Source organism: Ammospiza nelsoni, chromosome 1 (genome assembly GCF_027579445.1).
Source record: "Ammospiza nelsoni isolate bAmmNel1 chromosome 1, bAmmNel1.pri, whole genome shotgun sequence".
Taxonomy (NCBI): Eukaryota; Metazoa; Chordata; class Aves; order Passeriformes; family Passerellidae; genus Ammospiza; species Ammospiza nelsoni.
The window spans coordinates 43693540-43720484 of NC_080633.1; the positions used below are offsets into that span (position 1 = coordinate 43693540).

At 39.1% G+C, this 26945-nt stretch overlaps 1 protein-coding gene across 6 annotated transcripts in view; it reads left to right on the forward strand.

The window, feature by feature from the left end:
- The window catches only part of ATP2C1 (ATPase secretory pathway Ca2+ transporting 1), a 62341-nt gene that overhangs the window by 5575 nt on the left and 29821 nt on the right, over positions 1–26945 (forward strand). Inside the window, exons 1-3 of one of the 6 annotated variants that reach the window (XM_059468466.1) lie at positions 11833–11899; positions 12435–12585; positions 26206–26316. In XM_059468466.1, the coding sequence (XP_059324449.1) occupies positions 12580–12585; positions 26206–26316 (117 nt within the window). In that variant the 5' untranslated portion in view covers positions 11833–11899; positions 12435–12579. Of the gene's footprint in view, positions 1–11318; positions 11339–11832; positions 11900–12068; positions 12123–12311; positions 12333–12434; positions 12664–26205; positions 26317–26945 lie in introns of those variants that run through there. The other 5 variants (XM_059468457.1, XM_059468483.1, XM_059468474.1 and 2 more) reach the window with 5 other exon arrangements.

Consider the following 26945-nt stretch of genomic DNA (forward strand, 5'->3'; position numbering starts at 1 on the left):
CTTTTATTATGGCTGTGATAGTTCAAGTGCTACTGCTGGCATACAAAAAAGAAAAAAAGGAAGAAAAGAGAGAGGCACTCTGGCTTTGTTTTGCTTTTCTAAAGATTTCTGTATCTAAAGAGACATTTGGTGCAGGGGCCTCAGGTTCACAGTGTAAGTTCTCTATGAAATAGATGGGTATTACAAATGACATAGTACTTTTTTACTAGGACAGCTAAGAAATCTGTACAGCTATTAATGAAAAGTTAATTGTAATGGCTTTATCATGTCTAGTTAATTTTGTTTACAATAGTGGTATTTTTACTTGTTGGTATGTAAAAACTAATGTATATGTTAAATTTAAGATGACACTTTAAAAATGCTGCTTGCTTTAAATGACTAAGGCACTCTGATTTTTGTGGTTAAACAGAGGCTTGACTAATTTTCCTAATGAAACATTTTCTCTCATTTCTCTTATTTGTGTTCTGAAGCATAATAAGCTCTGAGTGCTGTGTATCCCTGGGATGTGCTATCTCCAGAATCTAAAATACTGGATTCTCTGGGGCTGATGGATATTATGTTGTTTAATATTTTATACTTATATCCATTGTGTCAAAACAATTACTAACAGTTCCTTGCAGCTCACAAATTCATTTGGAAAACTCTGAATTTTCTGATAGAGATGGGTAGCTTAGGTGTGTTCTTTGTCACATTAGGCTCTCCTAAGCTCACTTAAATCAATATTGGAGAGACTGCATCAGAACAAATCCCCATTTGGTCCAATTTGGCTTTGTGCTAGACTTTCTCCTGTAGTCATATAGAAATCCCTGTCAGGACTCTATGAAATTTTCCAAGGATGTATAGATTCTTCATTTTTTTACTCAAAGCAGATTTTTTATTTGAATTATGATCAGTGGCATCAAAGTTTGAATGTTTTGCCTTTTCAGATAAACATCTTTGTTGAATCACCGTTTCATATTTCAATCATAGGCTGGGTCTTCACTGCTTTGTGTTAGATATAACCAGACATTTTTTCAAGCATATGCTATGTCTACCTATAAAGACACATTTTAAGATCAGCAGGTTTTGGTGTTGCCATAAGAAACCAGCAACTAATATAAACCACTTGAAGAAACTACTAGGCTAAGCAAGGATCCTCATCACAAGGCACTGAGCTTCTGCCTTTTTCACAAAAGCAAGAAGGAGCTGTTTTCCAAACAGAAATCATAGAACATATCTAGCTGCTGATGGACTGTGGCAGCTCTTGCCTAACGGTTTATTCAAATTCTTATTTTAATATGTTGTAAAAGTATTAATCTAAATGGTCAATGCTCATTTATTTTTGGAGTCTAAGTTTGAGATGATCTTCTGAAGAAATCTTACACCACTGACATTTTAAATAGGATTGTAGTACATTTCCTGAAATACTGTTTTTAATTTAGGCACTTTTTGTGACACAGGTATCACATCAATCAAACAGGGCCAGGTTGGATGTGGCTCTGAGCAACCTGGCCTAGTGAAAGGTGTCCCTACCATGGTAGGGAGGTTGGAACCAGATGATGTTTATGGTCCCTTCCAACCCAAACCATTCTGAGTTTTGACAATTCTTCACCCAGGCCAGTATCAAGAGTGAATGGTGCTGCTGACAGGTGTTGCTTGGGAAGGGAGGGGAGTGGGGCAGGCTGACTGCCACTCCTCAAATCTAGTGAAATGAAAAACCTTAACAGAATACTGTGCAGTAGAAAGCTTATTCTCTCTTTAATCCTTAAGCTCAACTATTACAGCTTTATTTAAATAACTGGCAGAACAGTGCATGTAAACACAAGTATGCCAAGGATTGAAAACCAAGAGAAAAAAATTGAAAAGTAAGATATATTCAATTACTGAAGCTTTATTTGATTACAAATGAAACAAATTTTTTGTAACTAAAAGAAAAATCTGTTTTATCCCGCTGTTTCCTCTCTTTTTCATATAAGAATATGTCTTCCAGATACAGATGGATTAGATTTAATTTTTGGAGCCTTCATGTTAGCATTTCTAATGTCATGAAAAGACAAGGAACCCAACAAAGCAACAAAGCTTAGGGAGCACTTAAAGTTCTGAGACAGTCAAACAAAACAGATGCTTGGTTCCTGTTTTCCTAACTGAATTTCCTCGGCTGTGCCCTGTCAAATTAGCTTCTTGTATCATCAGATGTACCGACCATGTGCTACTGCGAAGAGTTATTGTGCTCATGAGCACCCAGTAGCACATATATTTATTTGTTTCTCCCAGGGAAATTAGACAGAAATATAGCAGCGCTACTTTTAAAGCATATTTTAAAAATAATCAGAGCAGAAACTGCTCAAGAGGCATTAAAAAGGGCCAGGTGAAAATGTTTTTGAGTGTTAGAAATTCCAGGATTGTCAATCACAACCCTTACAAAAATGAATTACCCCTTCAAATTCTGATTTCCTTTCACAGAAATTTCATTTGGCCTTTCTATTCAAGTTTTGAGATTCATGCCTTCAAGATTTTCTATTCAACTAAAAGGATTAGAAGCTTTTTTTCAGCACAGGCAAACTTCTTTGATATAATGGCACCGTTCCACAAACCAGCTTGTAATATCAAACAATACAATATTAAAGCCCAGGAACTACAAAAGCTTAAACACAGAGTGGTATAGGCATCAGGCTTTGGGTTGTGACCTTCCCCTGGCATTCATGCCATGTCAAAGCCTCTTTATGGCGTTTGCTTTGCATCCACAGGAAGTTTGTTATAAGCAGCAACAGCCTAGGCCCAGCCCTGAAGACAAAGCAGGGAACCTGAATTAGTAAAAAGCAATCTCAATAATAGTGGCTGTTTTTCATAGTAACACAAGGCATTTTCACCGAGGGCTAAAATCAAATAATATTTGCAACCATCCTATGTATAGGACTCAGGAGTGCTGGCATTGCTGCTGGAAACTTTTAAACCTGACCAAATTTCATGTAGCTGCTCCTTCAGTTACAGTGCTGCAAAAAGCTCTGTGTTTGGGCAGGGCTAATTTCACATGGAAGGACAGGATGTCATGCCACGGCTATTTTAAAGGACTGCTTGGAATTACTGTCACCAATGACTAGGCTACTTCAAAATCATTAAAAAAAAAATAAAATATATATATACATATATACATAAATGGTTGTGTTTAAAGATAAATGCTTGTGAAGCTTGCATTGCATACCTGCAAGAAATCTGAAACTCATCAGAAAATATTTGCTAAGAGGTTCCCATTGGGATCAGAAGCCATTGTGTGCAGAGTTGCAAAGAATGAAGTCACTTGTTTTTTTTCTTCAGCCTGGATGTACTTCTTTAGGTGACCTAGGGCTTGGTGAAGGAAGTGGTGGTATTCCTTTTGCTACAAACTGCAAAAGGAAATGCTGTTTTAGAGGTTTTGGCAAGTCTGAAAATGGACTTTATCTTTCCTCACCAATTTTCAGCTTCTCTGCTGCAGTTCTGCATTCTTTGTGCTTTGATCCTAGAAGCAGTATCTTGATTACACTTTGTAGGATGTAACAGCTGAATTGATGCAAAGCTTAATTTATTCAAACCTAGCTCTCTCTCTTTAGATATTGCAGTGGGGCTACGGTTTCGGATAAAACAGACTTTATAAACAGGAAAAACTGCAACACCAAGGTTAGTTTATTCTACATCCTTTATAATCTGTCCCTGGAAGAGAAAAGCAGCATCACTGTACATAAATGTTGAAGATGTGAGGCTGTAAACAACCAAAGATCAAGTTTTCAAAAAGGGAAAACAATTGGGAGTGAAAATTGTGGGAGACATGAAAGATGAAGTCTTAAAAGCACCTGGCTTACTGAAATCTGTATCTAATGAGGAAAATACTCCAGGAGTCCTGTTTTGCAACTCCAAGAGAAGCAAAATAATGATTTTGGTTCTCAATGCATACACACGTAAGTAATTTCTGATTAATCCATGTTGCTACTACAATGTCAGAGGCTCCCAATGATTGTTTTGTTTTGTTTTTTCTCTCCATGGATGATTTTCCACAGGTGAATGACTGATGAATCAGAAAGATTTACATGTTGGTATCGTTTTATTTCTGCATATTAAATAAGTCACTGATTTATGGCTGGATAGATTTATTATTTGGTAGAACATAATAATAGATAAATTAATGATAAGCAGATTTAGGATTAAGTAAATCATAGATATAATAGAAATCACATAAATATAAAATGTACAATATATTGATGTGATGTGTGGTAGATATGTTCTCATAACAGTATCTTAATACAACCTAAGATAATCTTCTGACCTTAAATTTATTACATGACATATGAAAGAAGTAGGATAAAAACCATGCCTCTCATTAGATAACAAAATATTCTGGTCAAGTTTTAAACAGAATATAGGAAATTCAGGGTAAAAATTTACTTTTAGCCTGAACTTCAAAGAAGAAACAAGATTTTTGCTGATTTATCACTACCAGTTTCTGTACTCTAATTATACAGTTGTATCCTCAGAACTCCTCAACAGATCCAGATTAGGCTGGAGGCCCTCAAAGATGTAATGGGAGCTGCCCAATTTTTTTCCTGAATGAGAAATGTTTTTTTTTCCTTCCTTCTGAATAGGCAGTTGTCATGCTGAATTGTACTGAATGTCCCCACTAGCCAGATGGTGGGGAGGAGGGCCTACGATACGAGTTTCAACTCTTTTTAAATTAAATCCTCCTCTGGTGCTTCTTGGCTTGCTGCAGATGCACAGAATGCAGCTGATGTTGGCTGCTGAATTACTGGGAGACAGAGGGGCACCTCAGGGCCCTTTCAACCTTCCCATTGCAACAGGCTGCTGGAATAAACTCCCAATTTATGTGATATAGCTGTGGGGTTTGTCCCTCCCATATCCACTCCTGTCACTTTCAGCTGGGGCTGTATCCAGCCTTTGGAGATGCATGAACCGAACATGTGATCTATTATTTAGAGTCAGGCTACTAAACATGGTGATGCTGCTGGGTAATATTTTAGCACCTCTTTTCAAGGCAGACAGGAGCCTTCTGTGAAATGTGTGTTTGTGTTTTAATTCCCTTGTGCTGAAGATTGATATTCATTAGCAGTGGGATGGAGACACTCTTGAGCATTTGCTCCCACCTCCACTTTGTCCTAGCACAAGCTTGTGTATTTGGATAGGGAATGAGGTCAGAACAACCTTGTTAAATTTGGGCATTTTTTCTAAGCATACTTTACTAAGTTTCTAAATTTTACATAACCTAGTGTGCAGTTTTTATTCCTCCCCCTGCAGTCTTATTGTTAACTTTGACTAAGAAAGCATCTAAATACGGATTTAGTCTTTCAGTTCACTATTTGGGTCTGTCTTGAAGTTAGGGGTTTCTACAATAGAGCATGTAGTTGCAATAGAAGCACACTACATTAACTGCTTTTATCAGTAATCTTTACCAGCTTTAAAAATGTGACTTCAGATCACTCTTTTAAAGACATAAGGGAGGAAAAAATCCTCTGTGTTTTTGACTCCATTTACACGAAAGTTTTAGTAATACTAAAAATAAAAAGGTATATGGGCTCTCTGGTACAAGAAAAGTTTGTAACTAGTTCCTCCCAACCAGAAAAGCTGCCACATGCTTTTACTTGATAACATTTTTTGGCTCTGAGTCTGAATAAAATTTCAGAGCCCAACATATTATGCTTAAGTGTGTTATCAAACAAATCATCATATTCTTGCCAGGAGCTAAAATCTTATAACTATGTAAACATCTGTTTATTAACTGCCAGCTCCTCACTGAGTATTACCTTTGCCCTGTTTTGCTCTCACCCATAGTCTTGAAGAAGAATTTCCAAGAGAGTCTTGGCAAGCTTATTTGTCTGTAATATATGCAGCATTCCTGAAATTCTTGGCACACTAACCTTGAATCAATTCAAATGAAATTCAAACTTTGCTGTTTCTGTGGTTTTTTTAGCTGTTTATAGTTTCATTGTTGAAATGTCTTTATTCTCCACCACAGACGGCTTGCTATAACATAACTGAAATAATTTATAAGTAACTGTGGTGCCTTCTTTGCCATGTAATAAATTGCAGTGATCCTTTAGAAGGACATAGGGAAGAGTTTTCCACCTTCTGCTCTATTCAGGCCACAACATGATGGTAGCTGCAGCTGGCAATGCAGAGGAGTGGAGTCTTTGTCCTGTAGTACACATCCTAACAAGGCATTTTGCCTGCCTCAGCCAAGACTTCCAATAGTAACTTGCTTCACAGCATATTCCAATTATAGAGCACATGTTTCTTGGCTGTCTTTTAGAGGCAATGTGAAACTAGATCTTTACTTCACAAAATGTCTCTGGAAATGTGAAGCCTCCAGTAGATAGGATAGAGGCACTTGTGAGAGCTTCCACATTAGCAGTGAAACTTCTACTGGAGTAGTTAACTTTGAAAACAGTCACTGAGGGGAAAACAGAAAGAAAACAGCTGAAGATCTCTGTGAGTCATTAATAAAGGGAAGGGAAACCTCTCTGGAAAATGTGCAATTAATATTTTTAACTATTTCAAAGTAGTTCAGCTGAAGGAAGAAAATAGCAGGTGAATATTAAATATGTGTGTGAGATGGAAGGTATTAAGGAAGAAAACTATGGAAGATGAAATGCAGGTTTGAGATAAGTTGAGTGCTATGGTCTGAAAATGAATTAACTTTCTTTGCCTGAAGGATAGATTAAACCTGATTTTCTTGAATGCTCTGAGTATACATTCACACCAGCTCAAACTGATTAAAGGTTTTAATCCTGTCACTGTTTTACACTGCCTTCCTCCACTAGTTCTGGGAGTTCAGCAGTAGAGCCTTTCTTGAGACAGGCTTTCTTCTTGGCTAGATCAGTCCTCCTGAGCTGGGTTATCAAGAGAGGAAAATGTCAGGGCCAGTGCAGAACTTGGCACCAGCAGAAGGGCAATCACAGAAGCCTGATTTTATGTCAAATTAAAATGCTGTGATGCTGCACCCCTTCTCTGAATGTAGAATATTGGTAGGGATGCTGCTTAGGGATGACACGGTTAAATTCAAGTGCTTTAAAAATCAGTGAAATATAATTTAAGACTCCCATAAACCAAAGTTCCTTAATTAGCATAATTGCACAGTGTCAAGACAGGGCTGAGCTAAGGTAATTTGAAATTGTAGTTATGTTTCTTACATCCGAACATGCTCAGAATTATAAAATTAAATGAGCACTTATTTCCTCTGGGAAAACTGTATAATTTTTCTTCTTTTAAGCTTGAACTGATTTTATACACATGCACACACATACACACACACACACACACACACACATAACATTTGGAGATAAGGTGATTGCTTCTATCTGCTATCAGCTGAAAAGCATGGATGGAAAGGATGTGGAGATGAAATTTGCAACAGGCTTTACAAATGATGTGCCATTTAAAGCATGTAAATGAGAAGCTCCAGTATCATCGCTCCCCTTTCCTGACTTCAGTCATACAAGAACTCTGGAGAGGACTGTAAAAGCACTGGTGAGATTTCGACTTCCAGATGAAAGACAACAAAAAATCTGATTAAATCAAATGGAAGTCCATCTTACCAGAAACCAGTTTTCTTCTTCCATGAAAGCTAATTTATGATCAGTGTATTGAGGGATGTTTAAGTTATAGCTAAAGCAAAGCAAGCAAGCAAGCCGTGGAGAAGCCTTTCTTGACAGAAGGATCATATACTAGCCCTTTCTGACCCAAACTGAACGCCTATAGAAAGCTTTGTCCATATTAAAATATTATCAATTATATGACTCAGAAAAATGTCACTTATTATAATGTATAAATAAATTCCTATGAGATTAACAAAATTTGTAATAGATTTCAGTAGCATTACTCAACTCTGACAAACTTTAAACAAATGCATCTTGAGAAGGATACTATAAAACAGTATTTTAAAAGAATTTGGAAGCTCACTTCAGAGCAACAAGTATTTTAAATGCTGTCATGGTCTGAAAAGTAACTTCAACAAAATTCTCTGCAATAAATCTCTAATCTGTGAACCATACAGTTATAAGTATCCTTGTTATGTTTAAAATACATTTTGCTGCTTTTGGTAGTGCTGTAGCACATGGGAGCCATTGAGATGAAGCTGAATTGATCAAGATCCCAAAGACTAAACCAAACTTGAAGTTCAGCTTGCATATAAACAAACTGCAAGTTGAGGCCTATCTGTTTGATGTCATTAGAGTGAATTCTCCCTTTTTTGCTTCCAACTGATTGATGGTACTTCCTGGAATATAATGTATTTACTACTTTTTATTTTTTCCAAGCTTTCCAGAGGCCTTTGATTCTTCTGAAGAAATAGAAAAGCAGCTAAAAACAGCGTTTTGGGTTGCTTCTAGATTCATACAGAAGTTGTGTATGCTTTTTTACAGCTGCCTGTTATAAAACCCAACAAGTCATCAAAACCTAGACAACCAGTTCAATTTATCAAATCATTAGTTTTTAGCCCTGAAAGCCTAAGGAAGAAGAGAAAGTACTGAAGGCAGGAGTACCATGGACCCCATACCTCTTCTACCCTTTTGGCTGTGCCAGAACAACCACTTCTGATTTAGACAAGTCTGTATTCACTCATGTGTTGGGTCATTCCAGACATGAATCTGTTCCCACATGAATTCAGGTGTGGGTCAGTTTGGGGTTGTGGGTGCCTGCTGCTGACAGACACTTACAGAAGGCAAAGTCTGACTTGGCCATGGAGAGGAGGTAAATTATGAGAATTTCTAGGGGAAAAGGACAGGGAGGGGATGGGGTAGTGGTGGTGGTTGGGTGGCAGGAACCCATTTTTGTTGATGCAGAACACTAAGGTGGTGCTGTGTGGCATTGAGACCTGGTAACACAGCAAGAGAGGGAGAATGCCTTTGGCAGGGCGCTGCCTAAGTTGCCATTGAATGCTCATGAAACTCTGCTCTCCTGAATGCAAACCTATTTCCACAAGGTTTGCTTGCATTTATGAGGTATTTTCATGACTGTGAACTAGAAAGAGAAAATGCTAACAACCACAACTATTCAGACTTTTCCATCCCAAACCTATCAGTACAGCAAATCCTTTCAAGTAGTTTTTTAAAAAAGAGATTCTAACTCTTTAAGGAGTTAAAGGACTGTTTGTGTACATTTTTCTGGTTTGTATACGTATTTTCACTGGAATGATTCTGTTTGGGCTAGACATGTTTGTTTACTGGAAATTCAGAGGAGCATTTCATTGCAAGATTTTTTTTTTTAAATTAAAAGAAATAAAACAATTACTGTCGTTTGTGAGTACAACTGGCTGTGACAGGTTACTGTAAGCCAAGCCTTTTTTTCATTTCAGATTTATCTCTACAATCATATTTAATAATGTGCTTTGGTTTGCCAAATAATGCCTTTGCCACACACTTTAATGAGGCTTCCTGAAGATATTAAGGTTGTCCTAATACTCTTGTGAATCAAGCTCACATTAGGATGGGATTTTTGAAGAAACAACATTTACCAGCAGTTGTAAATAAAATACTTTGAGCATTTTTTATTAAACAGCCCCTGTCTGCATGTGTGGAATATAGCAGAAACTGTAATATGATTTTCAAGGATGGATACAGCCTTGTATAATGCTGAAGTGGCACTTCCCAGCTGCCTGGCAGCATCACGGGCTGTAATATTGGTAGATGTACATAATGTGAAAGAGATTAAGCCTCAAAGATTAAACTTTTTCAGTTGTTTCTATAGAGTAGGACTTGCTTTTGACTTCTTTTCTTGTGAGATACCTGAACATAGAATGTTTCTTAGTATACAGACTTTGTCACAGATATTTAGGTCTCAATTGTGAACAATCTCAGTAATGTTCAGGAATTCCCACTCTTCTCTCCCAAATTTTTCACAATGTAAAGAAGTCCAAACATGTTGTGCATGTAGACAGTATTAGGACCAACAAGTTTTGGTTTTTCTCCATGAAATATTTACCTAAGTTTTAATATTTAATGACAGCATATGATATTGAAAGCAAGACCTACCTGTTTTAACAAAGTAACTAAATGGTTATTTTTTTTGTTGGCTGCATCAGTTTTGTGTTGAAATTGTGGCATTATAACTGCGAGCATGCCATGAGTGTCTTGGAAGAGTTCTTAGTTTGCTTTCATGCAAATTAACAGAAGTGCTGTCTCGGAGGAGTCACTGCTCCTTGTAGTGGGATACTTCAAGGAGTAACCATGGAGATACTCAAGTAACGTGGCAACTACACGGGGCAGGTCAGAAATTATGTAATCTCAAACTATTAACCTGCCTGTTGTCATCTTAATTTCCTGAATGCAAATATCTGGAGCCTTTACTTTAGGGCAACACTTCTAACTCTTCTTTACTTCTCAAAATATATTGACAAATCTATATTACATAGCACTCAAAGTTATCTTCAAAAGAAGCAAGGATGCTCTTTAGCTTCAAGGGGCATGCTATTATGGGTAGAGAGATTCATTTGAAATGCTAAAATTCAGTTCTGTTAAATGCTGCTTATGAACTGACAAAGACTGAGTTTGGTTTCTTCTGCTGCTAAAGAAAAACAAAGCCAAGGTGACAGATCGTTAATCATGAGATGTCAATGCAAGTGCTTTTTTCAGACCATATTGTCACTGCTCCTTTAGAAATGGGGTGTAAAGCCTACAATTAGCATGTCTTCATTAGATTTTGACCTTGAAATCTGAAAGGTATTTTGTTCTTACTGGTAGTGTACATCATACCTTAAATTAAAATGAATCATCTGAGTGGAAGTTACTTTTACTTAAAAACTTCCCCAGCCGAAGAGTTCAGCATTGCAACTATAGTTTCAAATAATACTCCTTTGGTGTCAAGATGAACATAATTGAGTTGATAAAGCATTTTTTCCCCCCAGAATTCAACTAGTTATTAGGGTTGGTGGCTCCATAATTGGTAGCTAAAAGCTACCTTTAAAATAGTTACCTGATGTGTTTTAAGATTTTTTTATTGAGTTGATTTTTTTTCTGCTAACATTTACATCCTATGTTTTGCTAACATATGCTAATGTGGTGGTGCAAAACCAAGCAGGGCTGCCAGCCTAGCCTAGCTGTATTGTATTGTAGGAGCTACCTAAGGCTTCAAGATGACTCTGGGGAGATTCCCATTATCAGAAAAAAACCCCACTTTTAGGGCGATCAGGTGTTCGAATAGGCTGCCAAGGCAGGTTGTGGAGCCACCATCTCTGGAAGTATTCAAGAGGGGTCTGGATTTGGCAGTGAGTGTTACGGTTTAGTGGTTTAGCGATCTTAGTGGCAGTGCTGGGTGCACAGTTGGACGGGATAATCTTAAAGGCCTTTCTTTTCCAGCCTTGATGATTCTGATTCTACTCCATGTGCGTGACCCCGGTTTGCATGGGAGGGCGGCAGAGCAGCGCTCTGAGGCGGCCGGGAATGACGGGGTTGTTTTCCCACGCCAGGAGGGCCGGGTTTGGCTGCCGGCGCTGGCGCGGGGCCCGGCGGGGCCGAGGGCACGGGCCGGGCCCCTCAGCACAGCCCGCGGCTCCGCGCTCCCCGCGCCGGCCGCTCAACGCCGCCTCCGGATCCGCCTTCTCGCGGCACCGTGCGGCTGCTGCCCGGCCAGGGGCGAGGTGGGCACCGGGGGGGCGCCTCCATGGCTCCCTGCGGGGGCTGGGCGTTCACACGCGTTCATTTTCAACAGCGGTGCCGCTCGGCTCCCACAGCCTGCGGAGCTGCCCGGCGCTGCGGGTGAAACCGCTGCACCGTGCGGGGGTACCGGGGGCCGGTACCGCGCGGGCGCTGCCGGCGGGGGCGCGGGCGGCGGGCGTGTGTGGGCTCCGCCCGCCCTTCCGCCGCGGCGCCCCGCCCCGTCCGCCGCCTCTGCCCGCGGAAGTGAGCGGAGCGGGGATGCGGCCGCGCCGCCCCGGCACTCCGAGGTGAGAGGCGCGGCTGGGCGCCAGGGCCGGGGCGGCGAGCGAGCCGGAGCCGCCGCTTGCGCCTCCGTGCGCTGCCCTAGCCGCCTCCCCCGCGCTGCTCCGCGGCCTGCGCTACGGTGCGGGCGGGGCCGGGCGGCCGAGGGGGCTGCGGGCGGGGGCGCTTCGGGCAGGCAGCGCTTCCCTTCGGCGCTCCGCTGTCTCCCGCCTGGCGCCGTGGATGCGGGTGCGGGCAGAGCGGGGAAGGGGGGGTTACTTGGGGTGAGGGTTTATTTTTAGGAGCGAACGCCCCTCCCCGGGCGGGACGAGGCTGTTGGAGGCGCTGGTGGCGAGGGGGAAGCGGCGGCGCTGCTCCTCCGTGTTGCTGGAGCTGCTGGGCGGCTAATCCTAATCCTCATCCTCGGTGGTCTCTGACAGCTCTGCGGGCTCCCTGGGTGTGCGTGTGCGGCTCTGCGCTGGGCAGCCTATACGGCTTTTTTTTTTTTTTTTTTTTTTTTTAATTATTTTTTTCCTCTTTTAGCGTTGGTTTCTCTTGCAGATGTTGCTGCAGGTGGGGGCAAAGGGAGCGCTGTGATTGCCTGGGATCTTGGGGCATTTCTCTCTTCACCTTTCCGCTCCCGCTCCAGCGCTGCTGTTGCTAAAGACTTTTGTAACTATCGACTCAAGTACAATTTCGATGGAAAATGAAGGTAAAGGTCTCATCAGAGTCACTGACTTCATTGGAGCTAAGAGGATTTTTGCATGCAATTTGGTGACAACTCCTACTGGTGCGTGTGTATGTTATGTTTTACCGTTCCAGGGGTTCGCAGGGTTGCTCTCGTGTGCTAATCTTGTGGTAGGGATTTTGATCTGCATTTCGAGGTTTTAAGATTTGTAGCGTCATCGTTTTTCGTTATTTGTGCTGCTGCTTGTTGAAGTGTCGGAGAGATTTTATTCTCTCTTCATATACAAAGTATTTATTGTGCGTTTTAGTGCTCCGTGTGTTTGGAATAGAAATATTTTATTTAGGCAGAAGTTTTTTAGCATTAGTTGCTTGGTATTTTCTTAGATTATACGATTCTCTTAAATTTTTATTTCAGGGTGAGATTGAGGAGCATTAGTTGCATTTTTTGTTCAAATATTTTTTGTATTTATATGTTCTTGAAAATTGCTCAAATTTGCTCTCTTGGACAGTATTTAATTAAAAAGTGATACTGAAGTTTTGAGTACTGAAAAAAGTTGCTCTATTATGCTTTCCCCTTCTCGTCTAGTTTGGAAATTACTTAACCTGGGGAATTATTTCAGTTTTCTCCTGTTGGCCTTCAATTTATGCTCTGGGAACCTTGAAAGCCCCTTTGCATTGTGACAGTGACTATGAACTTTATTGATTTGTTTTTTTTTTTCATTTTGTATGTTTCTGTTTGACTGTGTGTGTTGAAAATCTCTAAAATTTATTTTTATTGCTATAAGGGAAGAACCATTGATATCCTCCCCCCTCCCTTATGTCATCACTATTCTCTGAAAATGGGTGGGGATTTAGGTGGCTTCTGGATTTGCTCTGCTACAGGTTGTTACATGACATGTTAGATGTCCCTTTTTTCTGCCACCCCTCTCTGAAAACAGGAGAGTTTTTAAAATTGTTTGACTTGAATGAAGAACTGAATTGAGATTGAGTGGTAGACCTAAGTTATTTTTTATTATTGGATATTTTTCTGTTTTGAATTATGGTTGTCGTGGATGCCTGGAAAGTTGTGTCAGTTATGAAGTCTAACCCATATTGAAAACTATGTATGTAGCTTGCTATCATCTGGCATTTCAGAACTTTCTTCTAACTTTAAAATCAAATTAGAATATTTTAAATTCTACTGATCGTGGCCTCCAGCTGGATATTTGTGAAGAAGAGCATGGGCCTTGTTAGGTAGCAGGAATTTTGAAGTGCACAGAGCACCTCCAGAAGATTGGTCTTTGTTTTTAGGGGCTGGATAGCTGACAGAAGTGGGGTCAGTGCCTTTGCATTGCAGTCACTGTTGCAAGGGAAAGGGTTTTGAATGGGCAACGCCCAGGAGGGGGGGAAGGCAAGCAGAGATAATACCACTGAAGAGAATCACACTTAAGGGAAAAAAAGTATCTGTGTGCCAAAACCCAAATGGCAGAAAGACTTTTAATACCTTGCGGTTCTGTTGCCAAATAAATAGTGTATCATGGATGGAGTGCACAGTCGAGTTGTGTGTGTGATAGTGTGGCTCTGAGTTCTGTTCTTCCAAATGCACAAAGATGACATTTCTTATGGAATAATGAGCTATACATAAAAATTAAATGTTATTTCTATGATAGAAATAATATTAAAAAAGGCTTTGGCTAGGGAAAGATACTTTAAAATATGATCAGATGCATGTTTCAAAGGCAGAAATAAAGACTGTGGTTTATTGAGGGTTTTCAAAATGGGGTAGGCTTATGGGGGTAGGAGAAAATGATGTATGATAAAAAGACTGAAGTGGTTCTTTGAAAACACGAATTACTTCTTCTCCACTATTTCTGCTCCCATATCCCTTCATCTCATAATTGAGTCTCCAGATGGGCATGGATATTTACAACTGTGTACTGTCTGTTTTGGTGTTCTTGGTATTTCTGAGCCCTTCTTTTTCTATCACTGTGACATTTTGAGGCAGCTAGACACCAACAGCTTTCATATTGGAACTTCCCAGCACTCTTGATGTTCTTTAATGTATTTTTTCCTGGCTGCAGCTGAAAAATCTTTGTAATGTTGTATAACAAAGATTGCATTTAGAATATTTTTAAGCTTTTTTTTCCCTCAAGTATGTGTTTGGAAAGTCTCTTAGGTTTGGATATTGAACAAGACATGGCAGATTATAGGGTTTTTTTCTCTCCTGTATTTGAATGAATATTCAAGATGGGGAAGTGATGAGATGGTTAAGAAAAGTGATGTTTTTCAGTGTTAATTCAGTACTCATAAGCAGTATTATGTGTTTCTGTCCAGACTAATTGATGTCTTGTCCCAAGACTCTGTGGTTCCTGTTTCTTGTGTTGGATTGCTCGAACCTCCGCAAAAGTTCATGTTTCTCATGGTAAATGGGGAAGAGAGGACTTCCCATCATAGGAAGACTTCTGCTTGATCATAAGCCTATGATTTAGAGGAATGATGTTTGTGTTTCCATTTGGAAAGAGTGAATTTTGTGGCTTCTTTCTGTAAGAGGAGCTTTTTCTTAAACTGTAGGGAGTTAAGGAAATCTTGCATAGACAAGACATAATTTTGTAAATTTTGGATCTTTCCATTGATACCTCTAGGCCACTTGAAGTAATTTTTTGTAATGTAGTCTAAATTTTTTTTCTTTCTCTTATCAACATCTTGTAGATTGTGATTTAGGCTGTTTGAGTCAGGAATACCTTGTAGAAGTCTGCCTTTTAGCAGAAAAATAAAGAACAGGTTTCATAGACTTTGAGCTTCTTTGTGGTCAGACCATGACCACAAATACAAATTGTTAAATAGGAGTCCTATTTTGTTTTCAAGGCCTTTAGGTAGGATGTATTTCCATATCATTAAGACCTGAATGGAAGAGGTCAAAGTAACATTTTTCTGCAAAAAAGATTTTCCCAAAATCATATGGAAGGTTGGTATGAAAAATCAGACGAGACTTGCTGCATGTAATAAAACATTGTGTGGTGATTCAGAAATCCTCCTTAATCCTCATTGTTTTGAGTCCTAGTTAGTTTTAGCTAATCTTCAAAGATGATGGTTAACCTCAACCTATGGTCCATAGTAATTTCAGGATAATTTTGATGATTGGATGAATAGGGAGATGTAAGTGAAGACTGTTTTATTTCTTAGAAAAGGGTATTTTAGTTTTTCATAAAATCCTGACAGATCAGTAATTTTTGTTTGTCTTGTGCTTGAAATTGCTGTGAAGTGCAGTTGAATTTCCTAGTGAGTTTCATGGGTGGTGGTTTTTAGTTTTGTTGGGTTTTTTTAAATGACAAAAATGGGTTTAGTTGCTAAGCTATCAGATTGAAGATCAGTGAATAGATTTTGGGTTTTGGGGGCAGTGAGTTTTAGCACCCTGGACTGGCTCATCACAGATTAGGCAGCTGTAAGTCCTAACGAAGGGGTGGAGCATGTGTACATGCCACAGACAACAGAGGGGGGAGGGATGCCTGCGGCAGCAGGGGCTTGACAACAAATTAAATGGTTCCAGGGTGGCATCATCAGTTGTTCATTAAGTAATATCCAAAATAATCAGATTGAAATTTGCAATACATTGAAATTTACAATACCAATGTGATGGGAAATGTTGGGAGGTTCTGAAATGGACTGGGTGTTACCACAGCAGTTCAAGTTCCTTTTGGGATGTAGATGATTTCTAAACAAATTAGTAGGTGAAACAAGAAATTTTATATCCATTGATTACAGTTTTTAACTATTTACAGCTTGTAGAAAGCTAGAAACTAATACTTCACACTTACGTTGGCACAAGTTACATCTTTTGAACTTGGAGGTTAAAGTGAAAGAGGAGAATTTTTCTCTTTTAAAAAAAAAAAAGTGTGAGTTTTCACTCAAGACCAATTCTATTCCTATATTTAAACAGTACTTCAATAACTTAAATAACTGCTAAGCTAATATAGCTTAAAATTAATATGCATTAGAAACATGTATTTCCTTTTTAAATGAACAGTCACAGTAACCCTTTAATCTGTTTGGTTGATGGAGAATTTGATAGTTTTAGCCTTTCCTTTCTCCTTTTTTTCCCATGCAGGTAACTTGGAAATGTTAATGTACTATAACCTAGAAGTGATTTAACACGGTGTCACTTTGAGTTCAGATGTTGCAGAATGTATATTTAGTTATTTTGCTCCCTTTGTAACTTCTTTAATTGGAGAGTCTATGGTATATATAATCTCATGGTGATGCAGGAGGAACACTGCTGTAAGCAAAATGAAAACAAAATTCAACAAAAGAGAAACATTTTTTCCTGTTTTTTTTTTTTTTTTGTAAAGAGTGACACACATGCAGTGATTTTGAGCATCTTGGGGTGCTTTTCTGTAGGACTGACTAAAAGGGTCTCCTTATAGCTGAAAAAAGATCCTGCTTCTGAGCTGTGTTCCTGCACTAGTGTTGTGTTGTCTCTCATGGTTGTTGAGTTTGTCTGGCTTGCAGGCTTGGCAGAAGGTCAGCCCAGCCCTTCCTTCCCCTTGCCCTTGTTGGGCAGCTTTCTTAAGCTGGAAAATTGGATGTGTTCATGAAGTGTTCAGGTAATGTGGAAAAAGGTGAGGGACAGGAGTGAGACCTGTTAGCTTGACTCAGTTCCTGACATAATCATGGCTTCCATTCAGTATCAATTCACCCACAGACCATGGTGGAATTTTGCAAGAGTGGCATAAGTTAATAAATAGATTTTTAATCGTGAGATCTGCTTTTGATGTAGGGAAAGAGTTCAGATGATTCCTAATTGACATTGGGTGATAAAACTGACATTTGCAGTGTGGTTTGTAGAAGCCAGAAGGAATGATAAAGTTACAGTGCAGAGAAGAGAGGGAAAATAAAATGCAGTAATCAAGGTATAAATTAGGGACAAGCATCTGTTTCTAGTTATTTGTTTTGTAAACATTCTGCTCCAAACAATTAGAAAGGATAAAATGGATAATGGGTTAACAGATGCCACCTACAGAATCTTTTACAGAGCCTTCTAAAATATTTTTATATCAAAAATTTTCTGCATACATAATTCACAAAAAAAGGCAGAAGCATTGTGAATACACTGTTGCTGCTTTCTTGATACTAATCATAAGAAAGTTTATTACCATAAGTGGAGTAATTATGCATTGAGTTATATTTGCATTGAAATTGACACTGACAGTAGTTTGGTCTTGAGAACTGTGGTAAACAGTAAGTTCAGTATTTTTTTACTTAGAAATTTATTATATTGCATTATGAAGAGAGTGCATAGCTGTCAAAGATATAATCAGCTATGGGGTCTTGAAGCTTCATTATTTTAAACAAATACTGAGAGAATATTTGTATTGCTGTTTTTGCTCAGTGCAATTACATGGCAACTAAATTCTGCATGTCATGGATACATTAGCAGCACATCACAGGGTGATAAAGCTCTTCATTTTAGTGTTTGCCATTCAAGTGCCATCCTTGATTCAGAGAAGCTCAGCACTTCAGAGTGTTATGAGATACAAGCAGGCTTTTGGAGAGCAGCCACATGTTCTTATTTCTAAGCTTAAATATTCTCTTCTGGAAAGTCAGTGACTCTCTGGCAAGATAAATGACTGGTACTTAGACCCAAAGTTTTTTGGCCTTTAACTTGTAAAGGGCTTCCAGTGAATCAGGATTTAACCTGAAGCAGGAGCTATTTAGAGTCAAATGAGGTATGGCCAGCAGGGCTCTCTTCCTTGGTTGCTGAGTTTCTGAACTGATAAGCCTTGCTTTCATCGAGGCACTAGCATCGATTTGCTAATTTTAGTGTGTGCTTAGGATTGTTTATCTTTTTGTTCTTCTGATTAGTAGGTAATGACAAATGTAAGAAATGTTCAAGTGGGCTTTTCCAGTGTTCAAGGAGTTTTTTTGAACAGGAAGATTGAAAACTGAATATTTTGGCCAACCACTAGTAGATAGGTCTGATGCATTTGTGAATGCCTTTGTGGTAAAGCTGATGCCATCTCCAGGCTTTCAGCAATGAGGCTTTAAACCCATTGTAGTACATCCTCCAGCATTTATGCATAAATGCTCTAAATGGTAAATCTTTTGTAGAAATGAAATAGAAAATGAGTTTGGCATTCTTAAGTTTCCCTGTATTGTACATTAAATAAGCCAAAGGAAGAAAAAGTGGTTTTGGAGGTTTAGGTGAATTTTTTTTTTGCCATCACCCTGGCAGCCAACAGCTCTAGTCAGGTTAAGGTATGATTGTTTTTGTGAAACGTTTTCTCTAGCTAGAGAGAGGGCAGTTGTCACTCACAAGGTTTGCAAGATAACCACACAGTGTATGCCATGATTACAGCAAACTGCCCATCTTTACTCTTTGCTGGTAGCCTCAGTTGAACTAGATGTCCTACTTTGTTTGTTAAATTAAAGAAGACATGGGGGAAGCATGCTGAAAGAGTAAAATGTATTCCAGGTATGGAGACATGTTTCTCAGAGAGTGTTCTTGGAGAGTATCTTTAGGACTTGAAAATAGTTCTTGAGGCTGTTGTAGAGTTAATAAATTGCATAATAAATGGATCATCTTAGTTTTTATTACACTGCCTGAAGTAGATGGGGTTGGGGAAAGGTCACTTAAATATTTTATGACTTTTAAGGTAGGACAAATGTGGAGATTTAAAATGGTCTGTGCCAGTATTTGATTTTTGTTTCTTATTTGATCAGAAATGCCAAAGTCAAAGAGTATGGTTCTGCATTATGGTTGTCTCTTGGCCATAGTGAAAGTCCTAAGCACTGCTGAAGTGGTACTGGGATATGAGGCAGGGGTTTTTTCAGGGTTACAGGGCAGCTTACCAGGTATTTCTCATAATTTGTGTGTTTATATTTCTTTGGTTAATGGGTGGCGTCTTGCCCTTTTTCTATAAAGTATTATGAAATGACACACAATAGCAAGGGTCTGAAAACTGACCTCCCAGGATAAAATTACTCTGCAAGGAGAGCTCATTAATGCAAATTAGTGTTTTTCTTTCCTTCTGGCTTTTTTAGACTCAGAACTTTTCTGTGTGAACTTCCTTTGATGTGGGGGCTCCTGGTAAATGTTTCAACTAAAATACTGTTGAATAGGAGCAATTTTTTTTTACTGTTAGAATACAGGACTGCTGCAGTTGTTTCCCCAGAAGTGAAAAATCATCACACTTTTCCAGAGGAGTACATTCAGTAAAAGATAGTAGACAGTAACTTCAAAGCCTTCAAAAATTATTTCTTTTTCTGAGCAAACAGTGCCTGGTAGAAAACAAGAGGCTCATTAGTTTGCAGACTTCTGTCTTTCATGGGGTGGGAAGGGACAGCTCTTTGCAGTGACAAGCAAAACATTCTTTTTGCAAAATTGGTCGTGGGTGGGTGTTTGTGTCAAATAAGTGTTGGCCCTTCTTGTTCTGAAAGCCTTATTTCCCACAGAGGTGTGTGTCAGGGTTTAATGCTCTCTGACCAGGTTCTTTTAGATAACCCACATAAGGAGGATGCAACATTGAATGTTTGGGCAACAAAACTGGTGAAAGTCTGAAGCACAAGTCTCACAAGAAGCAGCTGAGGGAGATGGGGTTTAGTCTGGAGAAAAGGAGGAGGAAAGGGGACCAGATTGCCCTCTAGAAGTGCCCAAAAGGAGGAGGTAGCCAGGTGTGGGTTGGTCTCTTCTCTCAGGCAACTCAGGACAAGAGGACATATCCTCAAGTCATGCCTAGAGGAGGTTTAGCTTGGACATTAGAAGGAATTTCTTCCCAGAAAGGGTGATTAGACACTGGAACGGACTATCCAGGGAGGTTTGGAGTCACTGTCCCTGGAGGTGTTTAAGGAAAGACTGGATGTGGCACTCAGTGCTGTGGTCTAGTCACCGTGGTGCTGTTTGGCCATTGGGCCCTGATCTCAGAGGTCTTTTCCAGCCTAATTGGTTCTGTGATATCAAATGTGTGTATTTGAAGATACTCGATGTTGTGTGGGCTTTTTGATTTAGCAGAAGCAGACATGCATATGATGTTTACAGTACATTTTATAAGTACAGTTTGTAATTAGCAAAATGTAGGCATTTCAATACACAGTTCAGTTGCAGTACCAATGTGATTCCCATTTCCTGTCTCTGTAATATGTGCACCATTGTCATGCTGGGCATCCCTCATCACCAGAAAGGATCATGTGGGTTGAGACCCCATCTGGTGCTCCTGAAATTTGGTGGTTCAGTGCATGTGGTCACTAAGCAATGTGAGCCTGACCAGCATGGGGGGGATGCAAACTCAGACATTAGCATTCTTTTGATGAAATTGGGGAGAAACATTCACACCACCCGTTTATCCACTCAGCTGACTGAGGTGTTGATGCAAAGCAAAGGCCACCCTCCTGTCCCACTGTGTAGAGGCCAAGTAACCCTCTTTGCAACAGCGGTGGTTTGTCACACCCTGTGTTATTTCCTGAGCTTCGTGGGCGCCTCAGCCTCGCTCATCTCCTACAAGCCTTCTGTTACAGGGCTCTGTGGTCAGTCACTGTACTGGAGTAGAGTTTGAGGCTCGTTTGAGAAGTTGCTGGCCCATCACAATCGGTCTTCATGATTTAATCACACACAAGGTACAGTCTGTAAAGATAAAGCCTTTCTCAAGATATCTTCCAATTTTATGCACATAATTTAAGTATAAATAAATTAGTTCAAAAGCCAAGAATAAGGCAGTAAAAATCAGAGTTTACTCAAGGTAAATATGTAGCTTGACTGCATTTATAGTTTGTGAACTTGATTGCACTGGGTTTTATTTATTTTATTAAGTCTCTGTGTGCCACACTCAGCTGCTTCTGCCTGCTTTTTCTGCTAGCAGTACTGGTTAATTTCTCTGGAGATTTAATTCCTGTTAAAATGTGGTGGAGTCTCACAGATAAAATCGAGTCATTGTCACAACCATGTTGAGTATTGCTGGTTTCAGAATGGTGTGAGGGCTCTTTGTGTGCTCCTGTCTGCCTTATCTCTGTTTTTGGAATCCTACTATTGCTTCAGGGGCTTGCTTCTGGCTGTACAGTTGGTCTAGGATTTACTGTAACTATTAAGTATGCCTAATGCCTTTTTTTTTTGTGTGTGTGTGCTTGGCTTTTTGTATCTTGTCATCACTTGGCCGTGGTTCTGTGGCAGGGACTTGTATTGAGGTTCCAGAAGCACTTTGCCTCCTAAACAAGAGGGGGAGGGAAAGATGGCATAAACATCTAGTGAGATGGGTATTTTTAAGGGCATTGTTATCTAGTGACTCTGTGGAATCACTGTTGTGATGCTGAGCAATGATCTATTGAAATAGAGAGCTTGGTAGCTTAAGAGAGATAAGATAGTTCTGCTTTAAAGAAGGCAGTTAAAAATGTGCATCTCCAAAACCTCTAGGCACAATGTCCTAATCAGCAGGAGAGGATTTTGCAGTGATTCTTCATATCTGATGGAACTGACAGAAAAAAAAGGATTTCTTCCATTCTGGGTAGTCTTTTCCTTAAAGATGCATTTGGCAGCCAAGAGTCTTTGCCTAGTGGGAACTGTGTGTCCAAAGTCTGTGTGCATCCACAGGGAGAGTCAGATCTTTGTGCCATTGACATCTAGTTATCTCTAGCTCTGTGTGTTTTCAGGATTCCAGACAGTGCAGAAGAACACTTGGTATTTAAGTATCTTACTTTATGCATGGTGTCTGTTGCCCCTGTGCACCTATTATCCACACTCTGGATGGTACAGACTTGGAGAAAAACATGCTTTGTAGGATCTGAGCTTTCTAAACCTTTCAGTGTATATCACACATAGCTTGATCATACAGAAAGGAAATGGGAAGCTTGTACGTTTCAGTGTGCTGTTCAGTGAAATACCTTTTATTGTGTTGAACACTACTGGTTTTTTTTCAGTATGGGGAGGGTAGATAAAAAAAGAAAACTAATTCTTACCGTGGATGAGGAAGTCCTTATTCTTTTGGGATCCCAGTAAAGAAAGGCATGAAAAGCAGATCACTACTAATATCTGAGAAAATGCAATAGCAAGGTATAAAATCATCTGCCCTTTCTGATGCTGGGGATCCTGAAATGATACAGCTTTGGAAGGATCTCTGGTCAGGGCATGGCACATGTAGATCTTGTTGGCTCATTGTTCATTACTACTGTTGTGGGGTTTTACACTACAGTCATCCATCCCTGATGGTAGTTAAATCTGGAATTAGAGCTTTGAAGTGTCCCATGGACAAAGTGCTCTAATATCCTTACCTCATTAATAAAACTGCAGTTCCTGAGCAAAGTGCCTGTAATATTTCAAGTGGGAAAGACACTGTACACATACTTAAAATGAAATGCACATTGATTAGTTACACATTGATTAGGTGGACATTCATTAATTGTGCTATTGATTGGACACAGCATGACTCAGTAACGATCACATGGTATCTGTGGTAATCACGTACCTGAATGTGGGTCACTGACTGCTCACACAGTAATAATCTTACAGGCAGATCATTGCAAATGAGTTGAAAGGTCTTTGCAGTACTTGTATGGCTTGAAAGGGGTTCAATTTTACAGGGATTGATGGGACAGATTCAGACAGATTTAAGTGAGCTACTCAGATGGACCTGAAGATTCAGAAGGAATCTCAAATAATTAGAATTTCTTTCAGTACCTCAACTTAAATTTCATTTTTTTGTGAACATCTGGGATTTTTTTTAATTTTTGCGGTTCTGTATAGATTTGTTTCTCTACTACCTTTGTGTTTCATACTTGTAGGTCAGTTGAGGAACTTTATATAACATTTGGAGGGCTTTATATTAGCTAATTAGCCAAAGTGTTCTGGTCACCAGTTTGTCTAAAAATAGATTTTGCTGTGAGGGTGTTCTAGATTTTTAGTCTGCTCTTGGTGAATATGGGTCCTTTCATTTTCTGAGCAAGAAGAGCTAAAATTGCCCTTAAAAATAATTGTGAAAATATACTGATGTCAGTGAGCTCTACTGATGGATAATGGACTCATCCTGCTAAGCTGAGAAAAGCAATGGTAGGGATAAGCTGTTGGTACTTCATATTGGTCATGGTAGAAGGAAGTTAGGTAGGCTCTTGTAGCCTATGAGAAAGAAGAAACAGTAGCACATTGCTGTTGACTAGTTGACTAGATTTTTCTTCAGAGAAAACAGAAGGGAACTCTGAATTTCTGGTAGTTTAAGCCTTCCAGACAAATTTGTATTTATTTTGATAAACATCCTTTGGTCACAGTTCCATGGTCGTATGATTGATGCATATTTCTTGGCCTAGAAATGATGCTGTGTACTTTGGAAGTGGTCCAAGAAAAGCCCTTCCTGAGGCAGTGGTGTATTTTTGTTAGTTAGCATCCTGCTGCTTTGTTCCTTGGTGGAATCAGCTGCAAGTGGGGAATGGAAAGCTGTAGACATAGAAGCCTCAGTGGTGATGTATGTGCTGCCTGTATCCAATACCTGACATTGGCCAGTATAATTTCTTAGTCCGTATTTTCTTTATCCATAAAAAACTTGGCCTGCAATGAAATACTGAACTATTTTAAGGTATCAACTGATGAATAATGGAAAATTAATTGCAGCATAGGATGGAAAGAAATTCTGCTCTATGTGGGTTGTCTCCAACCCAGAGCACTGTGGTTCTGGGAATAGCTTCTGTTGGATACCTTAAAGGGTGTTGTGGAGGCCCAGATCTCTGGTGGGCAGCAGTGCAAAGGGCTGCAGAGAGCACTTGCCAACAGTATAGAATAAATAATTTTTCTAGTTTTGTGGAAGTAAAGGTGCATACTAACAGCAAAATCATTTGTTTGAATACAGTTACTGTGGTCCAGCAGATAGCAAGGACAGCTGTTTTTCAGACCTAAATCTGTTGGTGTAACACACTTTATATTTTGTGAGGGGAATAGTGATTGGTTTCTCATTGGCTAAGCAATTGAAATTTAATTTGTGTCAGGGTTAGACATTTGAAGCTGTTCTTTTCAGAACTACAAATGTAGTTTAATCTATAAAGATTGTAGAGGGTTTTTAGAAATTAGATGAGGATCCATGCAGAATTATTGTACTATGTGTAATTCTGCTCTGGTGAAAGAAGCTGGTTATAAAAAGGCATTCTGAGCCTTTCTGATTCTATATCAGATTTTCTCTGTAGGTTTTTCCACCACATACAGAACAGCGTTCTTTGTAAAAGGGGGAGATAACATGAGTGAAATACATTCAATATGACTGGCTTTTTTGAGTCTGTCACAAAAAGGTTGTCAAAATAAGCTTTGTTGTTGCACTGTAGTTCTGTGGTAATGAAGATTTATTTTGAAAATAAACCTGGTCTCTGAGAGAGCCTTAACATTTCTGTTTAAGAATATTTAAATTTTTAAAATAATGTTTAAAAACATTATTAGACTTCCTGAAGCCCTAATTGATAATATTAGAGAAATGACCTGTTATGTGTCCTTTTTTGGAGTTGTTGTTTGTGTTTAGCAGTGATGTCAGTTGTTACAAGGAAAAAGATTTTTCTCAGCACTAAAATTTGTAATGGCTGTCAGTTCATTTCTGCCTGCCTTTACTGGGAAAGCATGGTTGCTCAGCATTTTTGTTGAGAATGTGGAATCACTTTGGTCAAAGTCATATGTTTGTGAGCTTGTTTTGGAGCAGCACTTAGGCTTAAGAGTTTTCTGCCCAAAATTGGTGTTTGGTAGCTACAAGGAAAATGAGCTACAATAGTAGAGCACATGGCCAACAGCATGCAATACAGAAAATGAAGATTGCCATACCTTTTCTGGGACATAAAGTGCTGGAATCTCTTAATGTGTTGTCATCTTTAGGTACTTGTGTGTTAAGTCTCAGCACCCATGGAGGAGTTATATACAAAGCATAAACTTGCCAGTTGAAATTCTGCACAAGTACAATGTGAAAGCCATTTCTGTGATCCGCATGTTTGCATGTTAGGTCTCTTCCAGTTAATGGTGGGGGGATGTGTGTGCAGCATGAAGTGTTAATTGTGGGTGCAGTGAGACAGCAGGAGAAGAAGAGTATTAATCCAGCTTCTCATGTAAACAAAAATCCGAAACTCTGAAGTTTGATTAAATATCAAAGCAGTGCTGAGCTATGCAATCAATGTTGCTATTGTGTTTTTCTGCAGTTCACAAAATTTTAGCTTCCTAAAATTACAGAAAACATTACTTTTTATAGCATTGATGTGAAACTTTTGTACTGTAGTCAAGTTTTATGGTTTCACTTACATCTGTGCTCTTGTTCGAGGTTTTCTTACTGGTGTTTCTCCTTTCTTTATGTACAAGAAAATGTAAATAGACCTGCTTAGAGCACCTTCATTAATGGCTAGAAAGTAGGAGCAGAAAGTGAAATTTATCTGGACTGACTTTCTGACTAGATATCAGTGATAATGAGCTAAAGGATTATTAAGTTATTTTGCTGTTAGGATCTTTGCCATCAGTGAAAGTATGACAGAAATTATTGTTCTCACTTGCATGTCCTGTGTTTTATTATTGCAGGTGGTAACTGCATGAAAATAAGATGAATTGTAGATTTTTTTAAGTGCAATGTTTATAAAAAATTGCCTTTAAGTGGTATAAATACTTAATTGCTCTGGTATGTGTTGTTTAAAATAAAACATTAGCACTCTCCTTCCCTTCAGACTTTGGTTTTGTTTCTAGGTTGCACGTCTTCAAAAAATCCCTGATGGTGACAATGAGACAATGATTCCTGTACTGTCTTCAAAAAAAGCAAGTGAATTGCCAGTTGATGAAGTAGCAAGTATTCTGCAAGTAAGTAATTTTTTCATATCAAAAGAATGTACTGATGCTAGCAAGCAATAACTTTGATATTTCTTAAGGACAGATCTTGCAATTGAATGTTGATGCATTATCATGCAGTTTCATGTTAGCTATTACCTGCTTCTAAAAGCAAGTTGATATTTAAATTGTTACTAGAAATGCTTTAATCTCTTAATATTACAAAAAATACGGACATTTGCAGGGGGAGGGAGATTGAATTTGAAAATATTTGGATTTGTCTGCTTTGAACATTGCAATTTGTTAATAAAAATCCTAGAGTCAATCTTGCTATAAAATTCTGTCCTGAGTTTTTCTTTTTGTATTGCTTCCATTTTACTAAGGAATCTTTAATGTTCTTAATTTATTTTGGTAGCCTCCATCTTAAGTGGAGAAACAGGACTGAGAAAGCTACCCATTGACAGATTTATGAACCATTCAATCTGGGTTAATATTCATGATAGATGGTCTTTTTTCATTTTCTGTATGCTTGACTGCTTGAGGGGTACACCATGGTGAATGTTGGTCACTGACAACTCAAGATTTTGAAGCTATTGCAGTAATTTGGCTGAGTCACTGAACTCCTGCCATAACCCTCAAGAGTCTGAAGGATGCCCACAGTT